Below are 25,487 nucleotides of genomic sequence, written 5' to 3' on the forward strand. Positions count from 1 at the left end.
GATGAGACGTAACAAGTTCTTTAAGCTGCTATGATCTGCACTGGTTCCCGCAATCCCACATGACATGAAATCTTCCACCACCAGTAGCTATAGAAGACAATTAATATTTAACCTTTAAGCCATGGGGCATCACCTGCAAACAAGGCCGGGGCAAATCGTGCAGGGATCACAGTCTGGCTCAGAGTTTATCGGTGGACAGCGAGAGGAATGCAAACAGCTGACTATTATATGTAAATAAAGGCATTAATAGAGCTGTGCTGAGCGGGACATACAGTCTGTGAGCGTGTGAACGTCGGTCCGAGCCATACCTCCGTGGTTATTGATTTGCATCAAATTTGGACGTGATCTACATTTTATTTCCATTATTGTCATAGTTACAAAAAGCTGTGACCACAACGATGCCCAGGAATATCCACATGATGAATGAATGAATGAATGAAGCAGTGAGGCCGCCAACGTGAACGTCTTTCAAAGAAATCATCCCTCACAGTCCATTACATAAGCTACAAACTCCATCTCAATGCATACAGAGATGCTCTTATTGCCGCTAAATCTGCCTACCTCTCCAACATCTTCACTGACCCCTCCCGTAACCCCAGGACCCTCTTCTCCACAGTTAACAAGCTCTTCAAACCCCGTGCTGATAACTTCCCTACTTCTACTTCCGCTACTTGCAGCTCATTCCTCCAGTTTTTCGCAGACAAAATTAACGCCATTAACCACTCCTTTTCAGCTCCATCTGATTTACAAGCATCTCCCCCAACCTCCACCGCTACCATTTCTCCCCCCATCTCCCTTGACCTCCTGACTCCTCCTCCCCAGCGCCGCCTCTCCCAGTTCAACCTGGTTACCCCACTTGAAATACTACATCTGATCGGTTGGTCAGGTCTTGATCCCTCCTCCCTCACTAATTACCGCCCCATCTCCAACCTACCATTCCTCTCAAAAACTCTTGAACGCGTTGTAGCCAAACAAATTCACTGCAATCTCCAAACCAACCAGCTTTATGAACCCCTTCAGTCTGGATTGCGTCCTCACCACAGTACAGAAATTGCACCCCTCAAAGTCCTCAATGACCTCCTCACCTCTGGTGACACTGGTTCCCTCAATATTCTCATCCTCCTCGACCTGAGTGCAGCCTTTGATACCGTGAGCCACAACATCCTGCTCACCCAACTCAGGGACATTGGTATTGAAGGTATTGCACTCAGATGGCTCCAGTCCTACCTCACTGAACGATCCCACTTCATCTCCCTCCCCAAGCACTCCTCTGCCACAGCTTCAGTCACCCAAGGCGTTCCTCAAGGATCAGTACTTGGCCCCCTCCTCTTCATCATTTACATCCTTCCCCTCGGTCAGATACTCTGCCACTTCAACCTGGACTTCCACTGCTATGCTGATGACACTCAGATCTACCTCAGCACCAAATCCCTCCATAACCCACCCCTTACCCACATCGATGCCTGTCTGAGAGCTATTAAAACTTGGATGCAACATAACCTCCTCAACTGAACAGCAACAAAACAGAACTCCTCCTAATCGGCTCCAAATCCACCCTCAGCAAGGTCACTAACATAACACTCACCATCGATGGCACCATTGTTTCCCCCTCCAATCAGGCACGCAACCTTGGCATAATCTTTGACCCCACCCTCTCCCTCGAACCTCACATCCGTCCAACAGTCCAAAAATTTTTCCACCTCCGCAATATTGCAAAAATCCTACCCTCTCTCACCCGCCCCGCAGCCGAACGACTAATCCATGCCTTCATTTCCTCCCGCCTTGACTACTGCAACTCACTTCTTTACGGCATCAGCACTACATCCTTCAACAGACTCCAACGGGTTCAAAATGCAGCTGCACGTCTCCCCACGCATACCAAATCATGGCATCACATCACCCCAGTCCTCAAAGACCTCCACAGGCTTCCTGTCTCCCATCGCATCAACTACAAAATTCTGGTCCTCACCTACAAAGCGCTCCACCATCTGGCCCCCCCTTATCTCAAACACCTTCTCACTCCTTATCAACCCCCACGGTCCCTCAGATCCACCGCAGCCGGACTCCTATCCATTCCCACATCCACACTCTGCAGCTTTGGAGACGGAGCCTTCTCAGCGGCAGCTCCTAGGCTCTGGAATTCCCTCCCCCAAGATCTCCGTGACTCTGAGTCCCTCACAGTCCCGCCTCAAAACACATCTTTTCAACTCTGTCTACCCATAAGCTCCCCCCCCCCTCTCAATCAACTTCCTCTTGACTGCCTTTTATTTTTCTATTTTACTATACTTACTTGTTTGCCTGTCCTTGTTTGTCTACCCTCCCTCATACTGTAAAGCGTCTTTGAGTTGTGAAAAGCGCTATATAAATAAAATGCATTATTATTATTATTATTATTATTATTATTATTATGATACAGTACAAAAATCTAATGTCACGTAATAATATCTAGAGTAAATCTACATTTATATTGTCAGAAAAGGCTTTTCAGAATATGGTACACATTTCTTTGTACATGTCTTTGCACGCACATGTCATTACTGATGGGAGAATTAAAAAACTAGAAAACACGCCTTTATTTTGAAATTCTCATTTCACTGCTGTCACCATTTCTGATAAAGCACACCTCCTTCCTTCAGAGCCCAGTAATACAATTGTCGAATTAGTTGCTTGTTGTGATAAGATATTATTGTATAGGGATTGTTTAAACTGATTGTGTTAAATGGGCATATAGTCTCCTATCCATCGAAGGCCACTAAATTGACATTTTCAAAGAATTCACATAATATTCTTTCTAATGCTGTCAAGATTATCGCGTTAATGGCAGTAATTAATTTTTTGAATTAATTGCGTTAAAATATTTAACGCATTTAACGCATGTGCAGAATGGCCCGCCCCATACATCCCACCAGTGGCAGCGCCAGGGTATGGCTGGTGTCGGCTACAACCACCAAGAAATGGCTTAGCCCCACCAAGAAAAATGATGTTAAAGTAAGCTAAATAAAGTCCGCCAACTTGCACCGAGATTTGCACAGACAGCAGTTAGTAAGATTGATTTCAGTAGCCACTTGTCTGGACAAACCGAAGACCAGAAACGGTTTTGAAAACTTTTGTCATGTAGTGATCGTCTTCTCAATAGAACATCTTTGATAATGTCTTCTGGCGAATCAGAATCAAGATAACAGCGTGGCTGTTGTTGCAGGAAGTCCCGAAGGAGAATACTTTTGCTGTAGTACAGGGGTGCACATAACTGGTACGCAGGTTATGTGCGTAATCTCAAATGCGTACCGTCACTTGTGTCACAAATCGCATTTGCGTACCGACGTACTTGTGAAGCTTTTCCAGAAGGCGGTTAGATCACCGGACGGGGAGTCGGTCTCCGTGTGCACAGACAGGGCTGCTGTGAACGTCGGTCTGTACAACGGAATTGTGCCAAAACTACACCAACCGGCTGCGGAGGGAGACTCCCCCCCTTCACTGGAGAACTGCGCTAAAACAGCTGATCACAACGTTCACGCTCTGTGGTCACGAAGTACTCCACTAGCCCCCCCCCCGACCCCACGGTTTGATGATTGATAGGTGCTGTCTTTCATTTTGACACACAGAAGAATGTTATAATAAACATACATACTGTATGTAAAATGAATATATCCACATTCTTTCATTTATCTTTCCATTCCCACAACAATATACATAAAGAAATGGCATATTTTGGACATAGTTCGAATGGTGATTAATCATGATTAATTAATTTTTAAGCTGTGATTAATCTGATTAAAAATGTTAATCGTTTGACTGTCCTAATTCTTTCATGATAAAACTTTTGGTTTTAAACCCCTGCTATCAACATTTGGGACAAACAAGGTTATTTGGTGTGTAGGGAGAGTGCTGCTGGTTGCCTTTTTTTTAAAACAGCGTACCTTGCTCAGAGTCGGTGGAGATGGTGGAGCCCATGCTGTCGGTGCGGATGCGCTCCGAGGATCCGGAGACAGAAAGCTGCTCCAAGCGGCGTTTGAGGTAGCGGTGCTCTCTCTGCAGCTGCTCCTTCGTGTTTAAAGCCTTCTTGTCCAGCTCCTCCAGCTTCTGCAGGGACACATGCATGCAAAGAACCAATCAGGGTCTATTCTGGACACAACAATGTCCATCTTTCCTCTATTTTTACTCCTAAAACTAGTGTTTTTCTATCATCTCCTGCCAAAGAGAATATTTAACAACAATAAGGAAGTGACTGAATGACTCAAACTACAGTAAGAAAGACACTTCTAAGTTTGAGTCAATTTGGGATTATATTTTGCACTCATTTGCATGTGAAAGCTTTCAGTGGTTAATGAAAGCGAAGAAAACCACATATGGCCCTTTTTGATATGAGAAGACACAACGTTGACGAGAATTAGCGCAGATCGTCTGAGCAGAGAGGACATGGTAAACAGGAAATGAAGGGTTAAAAACGCGCCGCTTCTGGATTTTCCACCGACCACAGTGTTGCTGCTGGTAAACAGTGAGATCAGTACAGCGTGTCCTTAACTGTCCTTAGATGCAAGCTCATCCTCTGCAGGGCAACGATAGGATTCTAATAATATTCTGCAGGCATTAAAGTGTTTCAAGACCCTTTGTCACAGCTCCTGTTGCATCTTTGTATCTGTGTATGTGTGTGTGTGTGTGTGTGTGTGTGTGTGTGTGTGTGTGTGTGTGTGTGTGTGTGTGTGTGTGTGTGTGTGTGTGTGTGTGTGTGTGTGTGTGTGTGTGTGTGTGTGTGTGTGTGTGTGTGTGTGTGTGTGTGTGTGTGTGTGTGTGTGAACTGCCTGCAACAGTTAATGAACCATGCAGAAAGAGTAGGCCTTAAACATGTCATTATCTCCTTCCACATATCTAAAGATCAGCCATTATGCCCTGCGACTTGCTCTTTGTTGACTTCTTTGTTTTCCTTTAGATCTTGGGGGTATTTATTTCTGACATGCCCTTAACGGCTCTGATTAAAAGATAAGAAAACACTTTTTTTTAAAACAAGGAAGACAAAAACCACAAGCACTTTGTAATCACTCTACACTAGAGCTTAAAAACTAAAAATGATTGGATTTGGGGATTTATTGGTTGTTTTTTTAGTCCAAAAATTGTAAAAATATCGATTGATATTTCACCAGAACCCACAGACTTTCTTTAAATGCTGTTTTTATCTGAAAACAGCTCAGAAACCAAACATATTTGATTTAAAATGATAGAAAAACAGCGCAAATCCTAAAATGTATCCAGATGGAGCCAGCAAATGTTTGGCATTGATGCTCGATTTGACCAAACAGTTATCAAAATTGTTGTTGGATATCTGTCGAACAAAGGCTAACTCATCAAACAGATCCAAAATGAAACAATAAGACATGTCTCGAGTATTTTTGTTCTCATACAGCTGTGTTTTATTAATACCTTGATGTGCATCTTGGCCCTTTTCAGCAAGCTCAGTGTGGTGTGTCTCGTGCTGTCTGGACCCAAAGGCACCAGCTTCTTCAACTGGTCCAAGTACAGCCGTAGTTTGGCACGTCTGCAAACACACAAGCACAGGGTGAGTCAGCGGACATCCACCAGCAGAAAAAGTGAGCAAGCACCTACACGAACACACCGACAGGAGTTTATCCACAAGTACATGAAGGGCAGAAACATATACTGATCCTCCTGAACTGTGACTGGGAAACATACTGAAGCAGAGTCTGAATACTACAGGATCTGAGTACGTTGCTGTTGTGATTTTGGGATTGAGACATGTTTAAAGAGATGATGGGTGCAGAGTGGTGCTGGTTTCACATGTTTAAAGCTCAAAAAGGGGCCAGAAAACCTCTTTCAAATCCCTGGGAGGAATCAGTATGAGAGAGGACATTTTTGTATCATATATTACATACCATAAAGCCAGAGCTTACTAAGGTAAATCAACTTTTTACATTGTTCCTCCTCAAAAAGAGCTACCCACATGTAACACACATTCAAAAAGCCAACCACAGCCTTAGTTTCCCTGTTTTTATCTAACCTTTTAGAGTTTGGCCTCCCTTTGACTACATTATCACAAATAACATACTGGCATTGCCCAACTGCTCACTATCAGTAATCTATATGCAGAACACCTCAGTGCAACATGCTGACTTCTATATAACTGCAAACTGTAGTCATGCATTACCAATCTCAGCTGCTTTTATAGTCTCTTATAAAAGTTGTGTTTGATTGATTTACCAAATGGACACGCTGTTCCACCCGAAGGCTGTGGGAGAGACCTTTAACCCGCAGTCACCGGGTGCAAAAATCATTATTGACCAAAATGACAGCCATGAGAAGTTTCTCATCTGTTCTGCTGGTTGAACTCAAGACTCAAACTGTGGCCACGGAAAACTCTGCATCGCTGCCAAAGTCCTGCAGGCCAACAACCCTGGAAGTAAGCAGCTCGCTGGATGCAGCATCGGGCGTTTTATTCAGCGATAGTGACGACAAGGCAGAGTAAGTCTCAGTGCGGACACTGGACGGTTATTGTGTATTATTTCAAAAGACTGCTTTTAATCCACAACATTTGTTATCAGTAGATTACCTTCCCTGTCTGTCCTTGGTTCATTCACATGTGTCCATAAAGGCCTTTCAATCCTCCATCGGTCATGCTAGTCCATGAACCGTCTCTTTGTTCCGAGCTAGCCTTCCCCCTTTTTCTCCTGTTACTTTGGCTAACTCTGTCTGAACGGTAAACAAACTCCAACAATGCAAGGTCTCCACCGGCCATCGCTGCAACCACAATGCACCTAATCAGAACACACACACACACACACACACACACACACACACACACACACACACACACACACACACACACACACACACACACACACACACACACACACACACACACACACACACACACACACACACACACACACACACACACACACACACACACACACACACACACACACACACACACACACACACACACACACACACACACACACACACACACACACACACACACACACACACACACACACACACACACACACACACACACACACACACAGTCTTTTCACTTTCTTTTTTTTGTCTTTTTCAGGAAGGGCGTCGTCTGTGTTTTTCACATAGATTGAGACCCTCTCACAAGCTCCGTCTGTTTCATTCAGAGGTCATCCAGAGGCGGCCTGTAGGCAATACATATGTAGCGCTACAAATTAAAGTCCTAAATGATAGTTGCATCTTAAATATTTTATGGATTTAATTGGTAAAAATGCACCAGATTATCAAAGGCGCCCTTTAAACATCTACCTCCCTACAGGTGCACACAGGCGTTCCCATGAAGGGGCGTGTGAAAGTGCTCTGGTTCTTTTATTTCCTCCTCTCCCAGGGGGCATTTCTGTCTCCCCCCTCATCCGCTGAACCCTTCCACCCCTCTGCTCCACCCTGCCAACACCAACACACCCTCGTCCCAGTGGAAAACAAGTGTCTTCTGAAGTCACGGGCGAGGGCCCACCTCCAACCTGCCCCAGTCCAGCCACATGAAGCACTTGGACAGCGGCCAGGGGAAGCGGGCAGGAAGGAGCTGGGGGTCTCAGCAGCGGGGGGAGGGGAGTGGTTTTTTGGAAAGGGAGCGGGGTCCGAGCGAGCGGCTTGACTTTCTCTGCGGTTGAAAAAAGGGCCCTTTGAGCGCAGTGTGCTCAGCTGCACCAGGCAGCGCTCCACACACACCATTCACAGGGAAACTTGAGCCAATGGGCCACCATCTTGCACCCTGCTCCCCCCTCTCCCCCTCTCTTGTGATGAAAAACAAAAACAAGGCGTTCCCCGAATACTCTGCCTGACTTTCCCCCTCAAGAAAAACCCGTTTGTACCGACTTAAAGGCTCCACCTGTATGCTCACCGCATATTTGACCTGGCAAGCAGAGGATAGAAATGTGCACAGATGCTCTTCATCACCTGAATGTGTGAAGATCGGTCTGGAGTTATTATGGCAGTCCGATCATGTGAGAGTGGGATGAATTTTCTCTTCCTAAGCTCGTCTAAAATGTTAAATTATCAGGTTAAATATGGAATAACATCTGACAATTTATTCTATGTTATTTATTTTTTGTATGTCACATGGCACGAGTTTCAAATGTGAAAACCTAAATCAAAATCTCTCCCCTCTTATCTATACCTTCCAACTGTAGCTTTTGAATTGACGTAAACAGGCTCTTTATGTAATTGCTGATAACGATCCACTTCAACATTTCTGTCACTGAAGTTTCAACAAATCTGGGCTTCTCTTCGTCTTGAGCCGTGCATTTCATGCTACATGCTTTGTGACAAAAAGGCTTCTCATGCATATCAATAAAGTAGGTTTCTTGGTTTAACCTGGCAGTGTGTCTCTGACAGCTCCTCCAATGTTCCCCCCGCCGCGAGACACACTCGCTGCTTTTCTTCAAGAGCACACAGTCTATTAGGAGCAGGGTTAGGACCCTCCTCCACTCACGTTTGTTATTCCTAAGCCGAGTCACGCTATGTTTATCAGACGGCTTCAAACAGCCATGCAAGCGCAGTGTGGCACCAGACGAACATGAATCTACAAGTGGTTCTGAAAAACATCAAATGTGTCTGGGTTGAAAATAGGACAGTCTTTGATATTCCAGTCATGACAAGTGTCACGATGCAAGCCTGTTACTGTGGTGTATAACAGTTTCTACTTGTGGGTCAACAAGTTCAAACACAGTGCAAAAGTCAGGGTTTCTATGTCCTGTGGACACAATACTCTTGAGATTTGACTAAAAACTCTAATTTCAAAGTGTTATTGTTTTAAAAGTAGATTTTAAGGGCAGCAATCCCTTCTGCAAAAAACAACATGTCTCTGCAGGAGAGGATTTAATAGTAAACCTCCAATTAGATTTGATCCGGAGTCACGTCTGCAGGGAAGTGACCACCTGACTGTTCTCACGTGCAGAGTACCACGGGATGATTTGTGTCTGATCTCTGGCCTCCCCCCCGCCCCTGTCCTCCCTCTCCATCAGGGGCTCAGTGCCAAAACAAAGCAAAGGCAGGGGAGAGAAAAAAAAGAAAGCTGCATGCACAGTGCTGAAAACTGGAACAAGATCTTTAAACTGCTGACTTGTGCTCCGAGGTTACTGTACAGACCGTTTCTCACAGATATGCTCGAACTGTAGGCCTTCGAAGGAAAGCAACCATGAAATGTTGACGGCGAGCTTTGTATCTGCAGCAGTTTTCAGATGGAGGCATACTGAAGGTTATCTTTGTGTGCTGCTGCTGCTGCAGAGAAAACATGGCCAGTGTCCACACACAGACTGTCCCGGTGACAGCAGTGTCCCAGGACAGTGCAGGGTACTGGAGATCTATGGGCACACAAAGCGCTGCAGGGCCTGAGGAGTGCACCAGTGCAAACAACGGGCCTTCACCCCTCACTCTCTGTTTAATGAGCTCGCTGCAGCCCGGCGGCGCATTCCTCAGCCCGTACACACAGCACTGAGTGGCTTGTCTGGCAAGGAGCCAAACCCGCTAAACTAAGGTCAAAGGTCATCTGAAACACCACTGCAATGTTTCCTCTCACTGCCAGAGCTGACTCGGTTTGTTCCCCGTTGGCTTTAAAGAGAAGAAAAATGCATAACCAGGCCTCTGGTGTTGTTTTGACTCGAGCCCACAAGACAGCATCATGACGGATTCACTGCGTAGTCAGCGTTAAGCAGACACAACAACGCAATCGTATCATCTCTAAATGCAATCTTACCATCACTGATAGAAGTTATGGCTAAAAAAATCTGCAGACAAGCACCATAATAACTGTTTATTATACATCCTATCCTGATATCCTGATTTGAAGACTTAGTTTATCGTTGTTTTAAATTTTGCAAACTTTGTATGCATCTGGCCTCCTTGTCTACACGCAGCTCTGTGATGTGAAGTGAAAGTGGGGCAGCGATGCGTGAGTGTGGATCACCATGTCGAGGTGCTGGAATTTGGGGTTGCCAACCGAGCGGCTCCACATCTGGCTGACAGGTTCCTGGAGAGAGCGAGGCCAGATGGAGGGGCTCTTGAGGTGGTGAGGGACCCTACCCCGGCACACACACACACACACACACACACACACACACACACACACACACACACACACACACACACACACACACACACACACACACACACACACACACACACACACACACACACACACACACACACACACACACACACACACACACACACACACACACACACACACACACACACACACACACACACACACACACACACAGGGCCGTTCAGCAGCCCTTCATCAGTCTCCCTGTCACCCTCTTGCCTTGCCCTCAACATGTTTACATTTAACAGAGATCAGATGTGCCGTCTGTGATAAACAAGAGACACGGAGCAGCTCATGTGAAACCTGCAGAGCGCTTTGCCACGCTGCCCACGCCCCCGAGACGAGAGACACACGGGGAGACTCTTTCATCACCCTGATATGAAATGTCAGTCGTCTGGGAAAGATCTGTATTCTGTTTTCTGTCGTCAAGGATGCCACGCCCACCCGCTGTGTGCAGTGGCAACTGCAGAGCCAGACAGTCGGATACTAGTCCACCATAAACACATTTTTCTGGCGGCAGGAATATGGAGCTGGCTCTCACATGACTCTGCTCTCACACGCAAGCAGCAAACTGAAACTTAAACACAGAGGGCGGGGCAGAACTTCACTACTCTACACTAAAGAAGAGCTCAGCATGCCTTAGTGCTGATTAAACAACAGGAAACTGCAGAATTAGGCAGTTGTTGTTCACTCGTAGTATTTCTACCGAACAAACTGGAATTTCCACTGGGCGTGCGAGGGGATGCCTACTAATTACATTCATTTCAGTTTTTTTGTGTTCTAAAACAAATCCCCTGTGTGAGCATGGGTCACCACAAAATCCCTTCCTCAGCACGGCCAGCTTACCCTGCTGTCCACAGAGAAACAGATGTCAGGGAGAACTTAAAGAGGAGAGTGTGTAAAACACCGAGGGGAACCAGCTCCCTGGGCATCTCTGAATCATTTCAACACAAATGACAGACCTGGACATGAATTGCCTTCCGCTGTGTGCATCTGCAAATGTTGGACGGATTAGCAGAGACAAGTTCAGCGAGCTCAATAAACACATTCCCCTGACACGGGACACGCTCCATTTTATAATGAATGCTCGTCAATGATCAACACACAGGGTAGTGGCATGAGAGACAGTTCAAGTGTTTTACTGTTAAAGTTGCATTTTTACTTCTGGAAGGAGGTTTAGGAGTGGGAGGTGGGGGCGGGGGGGGTCCTGTATGAAGATCTGGGCGTACTTAACGTAAATCTGAGGAGATAATAAAGAGAAAAAGAGACACTTCTATGTCATTTTGGGGGGCGCACGCCATAAATGTGGCAAACTGCCGCTGTAAAACAACTCAACCACAGAGAATAAAGGAAATGAGGGAACAGATAGATGAGTGACAGCCTGCCTGCAGCTCTGATCCTCTCTATCAATGCATTATCAAACACATTATTTCCCTTGTGACTCCCTGCCTGGCAAAAAACCCAGGCAGCACCCAGCGAGGACGCGGCTGCAGAGCATTGTAGTAATGCTCGGCCTGCAAGTTTTGTGACCCCATCCTCCCGCTGTCTCCCCCTAAACAACCTCTGTTACTTAACTCCACATTCCAGCGTGTGTGTGCACACTCTGCTGACCTGAATTTTAGGCTGCCTGCTGCACACACAAAGCAGCCACATCCTACGCTGCCTCCCATTCCTCCCTGCAGCAACACTCAAGAATGTCTTCGCCGCCTCCTCCTCCTCCTCCTCCTCCTCCTCCTCCTCCTCAGCATGGTGAAGGTAGTTGACTTCCTTTCCTCCCCTCCCTCTGTCCTCTTTTACACTTCTTTCTTTAATTGTTGTTTTACTCGCCCTTGAATCCCCAAGGCTGTGCTCACACCTTGTTAAAGTGCATCCTACACTGCTGTTTTTATGGGCATCAGCTGCTGCAGTTAACAAAGTTTACTGACACAGAAAGGCGATGTCCCCTGCAGCAGCGACACCTGAGAGGGAGCGGGACGTTCTCTTTGTCTACGGTGGCACACTTGAATATCTCTGTGTCAGTGTAACAGCCTGTAGGCATTACCAGCAGGCCTCACACGCGTCCACAGATAGTACACTGTATGTGTTAGTGTGGCCGGGCTTGACCTGACTGAGTGTCACGGTGCTCTGTGACCTCAGGGTGGAGGAATTGCACATGTGACCTCTGCGGCTGACCTCCAGCTGTAGCCGGTTCCTTATTCTTAGTCTGCATCTGTCATCAACTACAAACAAGACTGTCCTGCAGCTACACTGTCAGTACGTGTATAACAAAGTGGACAAACCCAATATGATGATCAGGAAAGGTTGTAAATGTATATTACGTCTTTTTATGCTGCTGCATTTCCCAAATTGGGATCAATAAAGTACTATCTTATCTTAACTGTATATTACGTGCTGTGAATACCAATAAAGAAATCCTTTTAATGCATCTGGTTGTTGTTCTCGATAAAAACACTGCTTTATGGCAGTTTCAGTATGTACAATTTATTGGATGTCTAGAACGAAGGCATCAAATAATTAAGTTATTCATTCATTACAATTTTTGTATTCACTACATTGGGTGGACACAGACTTTGCAAAAACCATATCAATAACACAAAATGCATTCTTTAAATATGAAAGGCTTACTAATATAATATTGACCTTTTACTATTTATGCAATTATTTAAGTTAGTATTTTCTTCAAGTAAAAATGCCGAAACAATGTCATATTTCATGAGCTTTTTCACTCATTTCTGACACTTTATAGGCAAAACTATTAATCATTAACGAAAAGTAATATATAATGATAATCATCCTTAGTTGCAGTCCTACTCTTTTAGTATGCAGGGTTTTATCTTTATGTGCCTGATGATTAGAGTATACAGTATATCAGTCTTTACTGTGGGTTATTAGCTGCGCGTGCAGACCTAATGACTCCAGGTCACCACACACACACGAGGAATGTAACTGACAGTGTGACATTAGAGGAAGTGAAGTACAAAAGCACGTGAATGCCACATTTAAACCCAAAAGAGAATAAAGAAGCTTTGCACCTTGTCTCTTAACTCATTTCTTAAAAGGCAGGATGTAGACCTAATATGAGTCCAGTGTTGTGTCGTTTACAGTCCTTATTAAAATGCAGATGAACAGGATTAACAGGCCCATCAAAGCCTGGCGTCTTCCACGTAAACTCACCGTCACAAAAGAGGATTTATACTTTAAAGGATGAGAAACGGGCACGGATGAGTTTTGGCAGGAGGACCAGTACAGAGTGATAAAGGCCCTCTGTGAGCAGCGAGCCAGCCTTTCTCCTCCCTGCTGCTGCCTCAGGTTTCTGCTGACTCAGACACTTTTAGGGGGGAAAAGGAGAGCCGGAATAAGGAGGAAAAACATAACAGGGAAAACAGATGTGGTCTCTGGAGAAAGAAGGAGACAAAGAGGAGAAGGCAAGGAGGTGAAGAGCAGGGCTGTAGGAGTCACACACACACACACACACACACACACACACACACACACACACACACACACACACACACACACACACACACACACACACACACACACACACACACACACACACACACACACACACACACACACACACACACACACACACACACACACACACACACACACACACACACAGGAGCTTCACTCGAGGGGAAAGAGTTCCTCAAAGCCAAACAAGTCATTCATCACAGCTGGGAGTGGAAGAGAGTACATTTAATTAGAGTGAAGATTAGAGCGTGACAGACTGAGTCCCTGCTCCCGTCCATGAAGTGCGTTTACATTCAGAGTTAGCTTCAGATGTTGACACACATGTACACTATCTGTGGTATGATCTATATTGTAAGAAAATACTGTTTGTTGAAGTGCGCAAACGTTGACCATTGTTTATGAGTGATCTCAGAAATGAAACCGAAGGCACCTGATGGCCACGGGCGGTGTCTGCTTCTGGGAAGTTATAAATGGAGATGTAAATACTTTTTCCAAATGAGGGAAGCATCACAAACATACCAGACATAGCAGCCTTATGCGACTGGATTTCCTGTAACCACCTGATGTGTGGGAAAACGAAACGTCTGTAGTTTCACTCTTTTTTTCAAGCGTTTCTAGAAAAGGAAACGAGTGGCGCTGACAAGACGTCATAGGCTTCATCAAGAGCAGTTTGAGTCAGAAATAGGAAGGAAGCAATGCCAGCAGCGACCAACCACACAGCAGCAATTGGTTTCACAGAAACTACAAGCTGATGCCGCGCAGCTCTGTTCTCAAACGCATGGAGGAGGTGGAGACAGAAAACAGCAGCGTCACCCTCCAGAAGTGCTGTCATGGCTGCAGCAGATAAGCAGGTTGTGTCAGGACAGGAGACCCTGGAGCGGCGCTGGCTCCCACCCAGACGGCTCACTCTGATAGCAGGACACAAATAAATTCAGGGTGCCTCATAAATGCCATTCAGTTCCATGAAGGACACCTAGAACACATGATGCCGCTGAGCAGCAGCCAGTGAGCCTGGTGTCCACAGGTAATGGACATGTTTGGACATATGAAAGCAAGAGCTGGGAGATCATTTATTAAAACGATTTATCCTCTTTCAATGAATCGAGATATCAAAGTATCTAGATAAAGTGATACTCAATTAATTTGATCTGAATTGATAACAAGGTCATACTGACTCAGACATTTTATATTTCGAGGGAATATTTATTTGAGATTACTTTAATTTAAAGTTCAGTTGAATTTTATTCAAAAACTGGACACAATTTAAATGAAATTGCATCTTAATTTCCTTATTTCTATTCCTGCATGTAGACATAGTCAATGTTTAGCTAGATGTATATTTTTTTATAATAATTTAACTTGAAACTTTACATTTTACGCTACAGTTGATGAAATGAGATGATACTCATTTATCAAGTAGTTAATTCACACAACGTCTACAAAAAGGGGCTTCACCAAGTGGCTTTTTACTGAAGACTATTTATTGAATGACCAGAAAACATGCTATATTTCAATATATGTATCGTTCTTGAGATATATAAAGAACCTCATGCTAACATGATAGAAGATTTAGGCCCTTTTGAAACCCAATGACATTGGCCTAGGGGTAGGAATCAAACCTTTGAATAAACGTAATATCTGTCAGACGTTTTGCCCATCACGTGATTGAACAGTAGAGGGATGGCTCTATGCTGCACCGACGTGAACCCAAAACAACGACACATGACCAAACAAAGGCTGTGAGTCAGGGCTCAAACTGCAGCTCCTCCCTGAAGTGGCGTCTGAGGGCGTGAGGGAGGTCGAGCTTCAGAAAGCGATACTGGCACTGCTGGAGATTAAACAGGTCTGAAGCTCTCGTGCTGCCCTGATCAAACAATCATCAAACTGGTCCAACAGGACGACTGAAGACTTTTGGTTCTCTTATGAATCAGAAACAGAGAAGGAAATCAACTAAGGACACTGGACGTGTGTGTTTAGTTTATTTGAAAGCATAGGCCTGTAACTGATAACATTTCGCTTAGAAATCTACTCATGATAAACAATTGATTGTTTGAAGTTTCTAAAAATGTAAGAAAATGTTGAAAAGAGCCCATTGTACTTATTGAGAGAACACTATAGGTCTTTTAATGACTTGTTTTTGTGGCCAATAGTCCAAGACCTAAAGATAATCAATCCATGTGTTAACAAAACTGAGAACATCTGTAAAATTCACTTTTCTGTAAAAAAGTAAAAGTCACTTTTTTTCCATGATAAAAAACTTAGACTGCTAACTGTCAACTCTCTTTTGATTGTGTATATATAGGTGTATACATATTTTTATATATATTTGTTTTTGTATTCGGGATTGTGGGAAACGGTATTACGATCTCTCTGTCTGTACACACAAACTGAAAGATTGACAATAAAGTTGACTTTGACTTTTGACTTTGACTGATTCAAATCTCAACACTAGTTCAGGTAAACGGTATCACACCCATGCGCTGCTGATGATCGTGCCAAAGCCTGAAGTCACATTTTCGACCGTTAACACCTGGCATTTGGGGGTAATGGCAGTGTAATTTGAGGATGCATCAGAATGAATTACGTTGCAAAATGCTCACACGGGTACCTCGGCACGACAGGGCCTGTTATTACAGTAAGTAGGTGGAAATGTTTCTGTACAAACAGTCATGGACGAATGAAAGATGAGGGCAGGAAGGTACTTTTAAACACAAAGAAGACATGCTTCATTTGTCACCAAGGACAGTGCAGTGTGACGGACTATTTCTTCTTAGTTTCCTATTTTGAAGCCCTTACAAAAAGGCCGAAACACAAGGGAAGTAAATCACATGTTTTACCATCACAGTCACAATGCTTCACTGAATTCATAATACATGTAGAAATGTATGGCCGTTTAGTGACGACAAGGGAAGTGAATAAACTGATTGAGGAACACTTTACTGGCACTACTTGCATTTGTCAGTTTGGCTGGACGTCACGCCATGGTAACCAACAACGCCCGTCATCGGACATGAGGTAACTGCTGTGTGTCAACGCCTGCAGTACGCTCAGCCGGGGCTTCTCTTAATCTCAGGTCAGGGAGGAATATGTCTGAACAAGTTTCTCTGCACTCCACACATATATGACTCACTCCCAGAAATGTGACTGGCAAACCCCAATCCCTCAACGTCACGAACATGCAGCCGAACACACCCATCCCTGCCTCTGCTCACATGCTGTTAGTCACATCAGCTGTTGTCTAATTCTGCTCTGGCTGGCAGTTTTCAGAGGTTCATTTTTGGCCTCAATTAAAAGACAAAAACCTGCACCTAACAAAAATAAATGTTGCCTGTTCCCCCAACCATTCTCCCCTAAAGCAACTCGGCTTTGTAGCATCAAAGAGGAGTCTTGCTTCCTGACTAGAAACCCCATTGGATCTATAGAGGTGCTTCCTGTGTGTGTGTATGTGTATGTGTATGTGTATGTGTATGTGTGTGTGTGTGTGTGTGTGTGTGTGTGTGTGTGTGTGTGTGTGTGTGTGTGTGTGTGTGTGTGTGTGTGTGTGTGTGTGTGTGTGTGTGTGTGTGTGTGTGTGTGTGTGTGTGTGTGTGTGTGTGTGTGTGTGTGTGTGTGTGTGTGTGTGTGTGTGTGTGTGTGTGTGTTTCTCAGTTTGGAGAAATGACAGACGAGAGCCAGTTTCACAGCGTCAGCCTGGGAAGGATTATCACATTACTGACAGGATTCCCCTTTCCATAAAAGGTAACGACTAACGAGTCTCATCCGTGAAATGTAGACAGATCTAATCAACATGAAGTCGCTCTTTGAAATCAGATTATAATCCTTATTCAGACACAAGGAATAAATTGATTCAAATCTCTCTGAAGACGACCTCTGATATTATCTGGTGTTTTTTAAATGAGAGGCGGCATCGTGGTGTCTACCTGCAGCCTGCATATCTTCACTTAGTATGTGAGGAAGTTAAAAAGGTGTTTGGCAAAGACGCACATCATACAAATAGGCCACAGAGCCTCCGATGTCACATTACCTGTGTTTCTCCAACTCGTTGTGCGATGATCTGAAAGGACAAAAGACAAGTAGGCGTGTCAGGGCAGTGTCGTGCTGTCAAAATACTACACACACTTCAAATCAAATGACATGATAGGAAGCTGTGTGGAGAAAGATCCAAAGGAGTGAGGCTTAGTTAGCAAATATGTTGAAGGTTAAAAGTCTTGATTGGAGATTAACTTTTAAGTCTAAGAGTTTAAATGAAAGACATAAAAGCAAGAAGTTTGGAAGAGAATGAACATCTGAGAAACGTTTATTCAGAGGAAAAATGTGGTGTCATTTCCTTTCTGTGTCTGTCTATCTTTCTGTGTCAAGGCTTTTAAATGCTTGCGTTGCTTTACTAGTTTGACCTTAAACACAAACTATTAACAAAGTCCAAAACAAGTCCTGATCACTCTGAAGACAAACATAAAACTTGTGTGCTCGTTTTTTAAATGTTTTGCATGTCTTTGTGACATCTGTCAGACAGTGTGCTGCAGTGGGCAAAAAATGAGAGCGAGAGGGAGAGAGAGATCCCTCCCCTCCCGCTCTCACACATACAAACAGCATGCACACACTGCTGTTGTTGCTGCACGCTGGCTGGAAAGCAGCGTGGACAGGGGATAAAAACACACTCAGACGTCTGGAGGCCGAGCGGCTGCAGAATTCCTCAGCGTGTGGGCTATTCTGAGTGGGGAGAGCCCCTGTCGAGATCTGCAGCGAGGGCACTGCAGTCCATCTGAAAACAGGCCCTCTGTTCATGAGGCCGTCATGGATACCACGGCAATAAAAACAAAAACAGCAACAACAAAGGGCCAGACTGACAACAAGCCTTTTCAGATTCTTTCCGCTGTTTGAGAGCCCTTGTGCTCGTGAAGCAGTGGTTCCCACAGCTGCACCAAAAAGGGTTACCGTGCAACTGTGATAATGTGGCGTCTGCACAAAAGGATCCCAGAAGTAAAACAGGATGTTGCACTGCTGCTAATAACCTGATTCCAAAAGGCCAACACATAGCTTCATGCCATCATGGAGGAAGTTGTGCCATTCAAATCTGCACAGATTGGGGAATTGCCCAGTCAAAACGCAAGGCGTGACCAGGAAGTCATCAGACCTGTAATATTACAGCAGGTTCAAATAACTGCACATATTATGTAAAATAATGCTGCCATGGAAATGACTCTGATGTCATTACATGGCCCCGATGATCAAAGGCCTACACATAAGCCTCATATCAATGGTTTTTTTATGGGATGCAGAACTGCCAGAGCAGAGCACCGTGTGTATGTTTTTCCCATGGTCACTCTATTTTTATTTTTAATTTCGTATCTGTGACAGAGAGGTGAAGCAGGAAATCTTTCAACGATACAATTCCATGTCTTTCCCCTTTCTTTTAGAAGCATTTTGATTTAATAACAGTGTGCATGTAAAGAAAGGAAACTCCACCAGGGTTTTTCTCTCTGCAGAAATAGACTCCCGGCTGTTGTTTTTCTTCCACATGCCCTGAATATTGCTCTCTTGCAAAACATGTAATCTGTTTGATTTGCAGATTTGGTCATGAAAACCAAACTGTATAAAACAGTGCTCGGTACAAAGCAATGCATTTTGCTTTTTGAACCAACAGCTTTTTTTCCTACGAAAATAGGGTTTAAGATCTAACATGTTTTTACTTCATACACCCTGCATCCTGTTGACGCTTAAAAAAAACTGTTGGAGAGTATAAAGGGAATATGGGAATTTGGCCACAGTGCAGTCACAAGAAGGAAGAGGAAAAGCATGTCTTGTGCATGGAGCCTGGGGGCTGGTGTTTGTGTGGAGGTGTCTGTTGGAGGCACCACACCCTCAACCACACACAGACGTACACAATGGTGTTGCTCTGTCAGACTGTCAAAGGAATGTGGAAGAGGCTGCATTCTCATTGAACCTGAACCTGATTTGTGACATCGAAATGTGTTTTTATTTCATTTACAAATCCATATAAAAGAGTGTAAATACTATAGTAACGCAATAGTTCAGCATGCTGTATGTGCAGTGATGTAACTCTTACTACTGAGGAAACCGGCCTCACGGTGCTTCCCTAAACTAATATTAGCCAACAGGAAAGTTTGGTTTTTTTCATCAGAAACTCTTGTGTTCTTGGGAATTCAATTGGACACATCATGCACATTTTTCTGGAGAGTGTAACCTAAAAACACCTTTCCTGCAAATGACAGGTGGTTACCAGATGAAAGGGTCCACTGTTGTCCACACCTGGCCAAATAACCCCACAACATTTTTCATGCAACCTTGGGTGTCCCCAAATTAGGGTCATAAATCAAGAGAAAAGGAGTTAGTGAGGGCGTGTCCCACGTCGATACAGCCAATTTAAACACTATTCCAGACAAACATAAGGTTCACTGGTTTGTTCTCCATGTGGGCCATCTCACTATTCTCTGCTAGGCAAAACTATGAAATATTAAACAAGAACAAATTATAAAAATAATATTGATTACCAGCTCTGTTAGTGATTTTCCTACTAAACATGCATTTACATTGTTAGAGATAAGAATTAAATGTAAACCTAGTAAGAATAAAAAAGACTGCTCTGCTTTCTTTGAATAGTTGTCTATGGTATTGGGTAGCAATATAAGGTTTTAAAAATATAATAAGAGTGCATCAGATGATTTCAGACTGCCCACAAAATCCATGGACTTCCATTTCTAGTAAGTTATTGCCTTTTGATATGATTTTAATTAATTACCAACGCCCAGTTTATTGACCCAGTGCAGCACTCCCTATTTCTTTCTTAATTATTATTACATATAAACATGCTTGGTTTTACATTCCATTTAGCCAGCTGTTCTACTGGTCTAAAAACAGCCTCAGATCAGGATAGGACCTAAACTGAAACTTTAATCTGTTCACTTGTGCAATGTTATTCTGTGTGATTAGTATGGCCTTGCAGCAGAGTTGTTATTGGTTGCAAACTGTCACGAGATGCAAATGGGGTCAAACGAGGGATGCACGCGTGTTAATTACAGTTTGATGAGGAGATAATGAAAAGCAATCGATAATCTGTTCAGGAACCTCGATCTACTCATGCCCTGTGTGTGGGGGAGAAAGTCGAACTACATGGGATGGGACCTTTACAGTCTATGGATGGGACCCATTGCTGGTAAAGCACTTAACATCACACACAGACACACACACACACACACACACACACACACACACATACAAAACACACTAAACCACATGAAGAACGAAGAGGCACAGGTGGAAGAATGTGAGAGACAGACAGGGTGCAGAAACGAAAGGTTGAGTGCATGTTTCTCTGAGCATGGGGAGTGTTTTAAGTGTGTGTGTAGACAGTGTGTGTGAAACACGGAGAGTTGGAGCATCAGAGTTGACAGTGTACGCGTGGCAGTGTTTATGGGAGAGACCAAAACAGAGACCCAGCCCAGTCACAGCAGCGGAGAGAGATGGCAGTGTGCATGAAAACAGATCCCTGTGTGTTTGTGCATGTTTCTATAAGCTTGCATTTACACACAAAAAAAAAAAAGACTTGTATTTACCTATTGTTCTGAGTTTTTCGGGAAATTGGCGATGCTTTCGTTTTCTTACTGGAAAAGTCGTCCATGTACGGTAAAACAGACGCATAACCGTGTTCTGCCTCTATAGACAAAACAAAACAAAATGTTAATTTATTCTGGTGTTTGCTGCAAGAATTAAAAAAATGTAAGCTGTCCATCAGTCACTCGGGGAAATGGTGAAACATGAGATAGCTTTATAGAGGCTAAGTCATTTCAAGAGGAACAAAACGTGATCGATCATCAGAGTAATCGCTTGCAATATATCAATATAGCACTGTATAGCCTTCAGCAAGGTCTAATAGTGTAATACAATCAGTGTTACATTTGCATTGGTGAGTATCTGTCATTATGATACTGCCTCATATTGTCAATGTCACTCTTGTTTACTCATTTCCGAAGAGCTAATACGAATACACACTGCAGTTATGAGCATACACAACACATTACTGTATTGGAAAGATTGAAAGCTCAGTTTATAAACACGTGACATACTTTAAATAATAAAGTAGAGCTATTATTTTCTTGGAATACAGGCTGCTAGGTCCACTTTGCACCCATCGCCCCATTGTCTGTAAAGTGACATCATACCTGCACTAAGGCAGGGCTCGGTAAAACTTTACATAAGATACAAGATTAAGCTAGCTGCTGTCCTAGCAATGCACCATTCATTAGTATTCAGTAGAAATGCTGTCAACTTGTCAGTTTGGCTGGAAATACCTCTGTCTCTTCTTTCCAAGTACTCTGCAGCCTCCAGCAGAATAAGAAGAGAATTAAGTTCCATCTCGTCGTTGTCTCGATATAAAAAAATAGAAAATATCTATTTACACAAACTTACAAGTCATGGGATTATGTAATGGAAATTTTAAAAACTGTTTCAGAGCGATGAACGTGTGCTGCTATATTCAGTTCTGAGTCTTGGTGACTCCAAACTACAGTATCAACAGCACCTAACTAAAACTCAGGGAAGTGAGTGATGGCACGTCTGCCCAATGCGAAACGCCTGTGGGCGGGTTTTCCGAGTATGTCTCAGCCTATGGACGGGCTGAAAACACGGTGTGGTGTGAATTGATTGGCTTGCCTGCAAAAGGCATACCCTAGCAACAGCCTGAGTTGCCCCGCCCACCACCCAGCTGATTGGTGTGAAACAAGCGACCTCTAATTGGCTGGGAAAAATTATGGGCGTGTGTCAACATAGTTCAACTTGGGCTGTTGTTTGGGTAGAAAATATTTGATAACTTCTCAAAAGTATGGTCTTAAATGTGGACCGTGAAGTAAACTACAACGCGACATTCAGTAAACAAAGCTGTGTTGCAGTCTGTATTTCCCACAAGAGTGTGTGACATTGCAGAAATACCCACAGCGTGTGTGTGTTCGTTCATTTCCTGTCCATGTCATTATGACATATATTATGACATATTCTAAAATAAAAATGACAAACATATTCTAGTTACAGATTCTGAATACATATTGTTGGTATGACAATACCATTTTAATAACTCAACAAATTGTAATGGACTTTGTTCAATTTTTGAAACCAAACCAAACAAAAGATTAATAATATTTAGCAGGATGCCATCCATTTTGAGCTGACCTAAGGAAAGTCTTTACATCTGAATTTGATTATCTGTTGTCTGTCTGCCTGTTTGCATTGCCAGATAAGATATTTCCTTTAAGCTGATTCAGTATCCATTTTCAGGGAAATGACAACAGATAACTCATGACAAAATATGTAACGTTTAATTTAGTCTAATCAAGCCTGATGTAACCAGAATCATGACTGACTACTTTTGGCTCCAGATCAAGTACTAGTGCCTCATTTCAGAGGCTAAACTCCAAACAGAACAACGCTTTAAGTTGCTTAGTTTTCACACAAAATCCTCAGTTGTGTGATATCCTTGCAGCTGAAATGTAGGCATGAGCAAAGTGTCACTTTGCAAGAGCAATAGAAGAGTTATGCATATCTCAGCAGGAATTCCTGCAGAGTACAAAGTGGGTTTCTCTGCATGGCAGGCAGTTTATATTGCTTGCAGCCAGATGTTTGTGCCTCAGATCGAGTACACACTGAAGAAATCGCAGAGGCTTTATGATGAGGGAAGAAATCTTTTAGTGTGAATGATGAGGAAAAGGCCCGTGAGGATCAGAACCACAAACTTTGTTTTTGTTGAAGTTTCTTGGAAACAACAAGTGTCATGAAAGATCCTCATGGGGCATGTAACGCAGAGAGTAAATCATGGATTTCAAGATATCTGACGACACAAATTGCTGGTTAAATGTGTTGCTGTCAGCTTCTGCATGTGAACAAATGTGCAAACAATCCTAGACTATGTTAAGCTGTGTAAGATTTCCACTAACAACCACACAAATAGAAATATATTGGTGGTGTTAAAAATGTACCTTGTGATAAGACAGAGTGCTGTACACTTCAGAGGAGTTACTAATATTTTGTATACCATCATTGATACAATTTGGTTGGATAAAATATTTTTAAAAAGCTCTCTCACTATTAACACCACCACAATAATTTACACCTTTAACTACATTCTCCAACATAACCATAAAGTTGAAATAAATATCTCTCTAGTCTAAAACTGAACATTATGTCATGACAGTATGAATAATTGTAGGGCTGTATTATACTGCATTCGTTTTACCTAGGCATAATAATTTACTGGCAAGTTGGTGTACATGTTAAAATGTTAAATGATTTTCAAATCGCAGGGTGGATGTGGATGATTTACAGAAAGTATTATTATATGTAGAACAGCCAGCTAAAACCATACAGAAACCACATTCAGTTGCAAATGAAAACGTACAAATATATTTATTCAGGCTGCATCAAGAACTTTTATTTCCTGTCTGGCCTGCCTTAGTTTTGCTTGACATCATTTCAGTGTCATCTGAATGGAGTGGTAACACCTGTTTGTTTTTTATTTCACAAATGCATTGTCCCCCTCATGCAGAAGATGATCATGTGGAAGGCTTCTATGTTGTGTTAGCTATCTTTGTCCTCTTTAAAACCATCTTATGATGCAAGGCTGCCTTCAGTGATATGATTTATGATCTCTCCTCCCATTTAATTTGAATGTGCTATACACAGATCATAACAGGGGAGATATATATTGCTCTTTTGTGTTTGTGTCACCTTTGAGGCTTCATGAAATAACGTTTTATTGTGAGGAGGTTTGATAGCTTGCTTCACAGAAACAAGAGACCAGATCCGCCATTTTACATACTTTTAAAAAAAAAGCCACTGTACAGTCATAGTGAAAATGTTCACATGCAGTGCAGCTAAGCTATTGCTCGCTCTGTTCAAGCCTGATACAGTGTTTGGGCTACACCTCGTGTCTATGTCTGGGTTAATTCAAGAGACGTTATGCAACTTGTACACTTCTTATCATATGCCCACATATGCAGTGACGTCGATTCTCTCTGCCACTGAACTTTGTTCATCTGAAGCCGATTTCAGATTGCAGGGAGTCCACAGGTTTATCGAGTCACATGGGGGGTTTGTCTCTTCAGGTTTTGATGTGTGGGCATTTGTTTGACCTTACTTGAGGTCAATGCAATCGAGCAAATGCGCATGAGAAACTTGACCTTGAATCTTTTATGTAAGTAAGCATTCATCATTCTGTGAATGTGATTATTTCTGAGCTGTTGGCATTCATTCAGCCTGTATAGTTTTAGAAGTCCTGTTTCCTCTCTTTCTCAACTGAACATTTAGAAAGATGTGGCTTCTGTAATTATTCAGTGACTGACATGGTTGGACATTCTCAGTTACAGCAATAAAACAAACCAAGAACCTTTATAGAAAGGTGTTAAGTATTGTATTCTGATCAAACAGAGACAAAGGAGGAACTCAGACCTTGTGTTCATTCAGAATACAAACGACTTGCAAAATAACATCTGCTTTAGTCACACAAATGTATGTTTTGAATTTCAGCCTGAATCTCATTTACAAGATATCTTAAAATGAAAACTGTCATGTCAACGTGTGCGAGTATCTGTCATCATCTTTTGCAAATGCATGAGCATTTTCACAGCCATAAAGAAGCCTGGTCATTGACTAAAAGGTCATATCAGCTGGCTAGTATGTGTTCATGGTTGTGGAATCCATATAGTGTTTGCAACATATATGAATACTTGTTTTTATATTAATGAATTTAATACTGTCCAAATAACAAAGGAATGGAGTACAGTGTTATCCATCTAACTTTTTAATGTTTAATTTAAATATAATATGATCAGAATAATCATCATGCTTGCGTGTTTTAGGTCATTGAGCCAAAAGGGGAACACATAAACTGAGAACAGGTCATGTTCTAAAGCGCTCATTACAGTAGGGA

At 43.1% G+C, this 25,487-nt stretch overlaps 1 protein-coding gene across 1 annotated transcript in view; it reads right to left on the bottom strand.

Moving 5' to 3' along the window:
- mxd4 (MAX dimerization protein 4) overlaps window positions 1-22,083 on the bottom strand; it is a 27,246-nt gene extending 5,163 nt beyond the window's left edge. Inside the window, exons 1-5 of the mRNA XM_079671508.1 lie at window positions 21,862-22,083; window positions 21,127-21,226; window positions 17,577-17,606; window positions 5,416-5,530; window positions 3,918-4,080 (exon numbers count right to left, since the gene is read on the bottom strand). Of these exons, the coding sequence (XP_079527634.1) occupies window positions 3,918-4,080; window positions 5,416-5,530; window positions 17,577-17,606; window positions 21,127-21,226; window positions 21,862-21,925 (472 nt within the window). The 5' untranslated portion in view covers window positions 21,926-22,083. The remainder of the gene's footprint in view (window positions 1-3,917; window positions 4,081-5,415; window positions 5,531-17,576; window positions 17,607-21,126; window positions 21,227-21,861) is intronic.
- Window positions 22,084-25,487: the final 3,404 nt, after the last annotated feature.

Source organism: Notothenia rossii, assembly GCF_949606895.1.
Source record: "Notothenia rossii genome assembly, chromosome: 1".
NCBI lineage: Eukaryota > Metazoa > Chordata > Actinopteri > Perciformes > Nototheniidae > Notothenia > Notothenia rossii.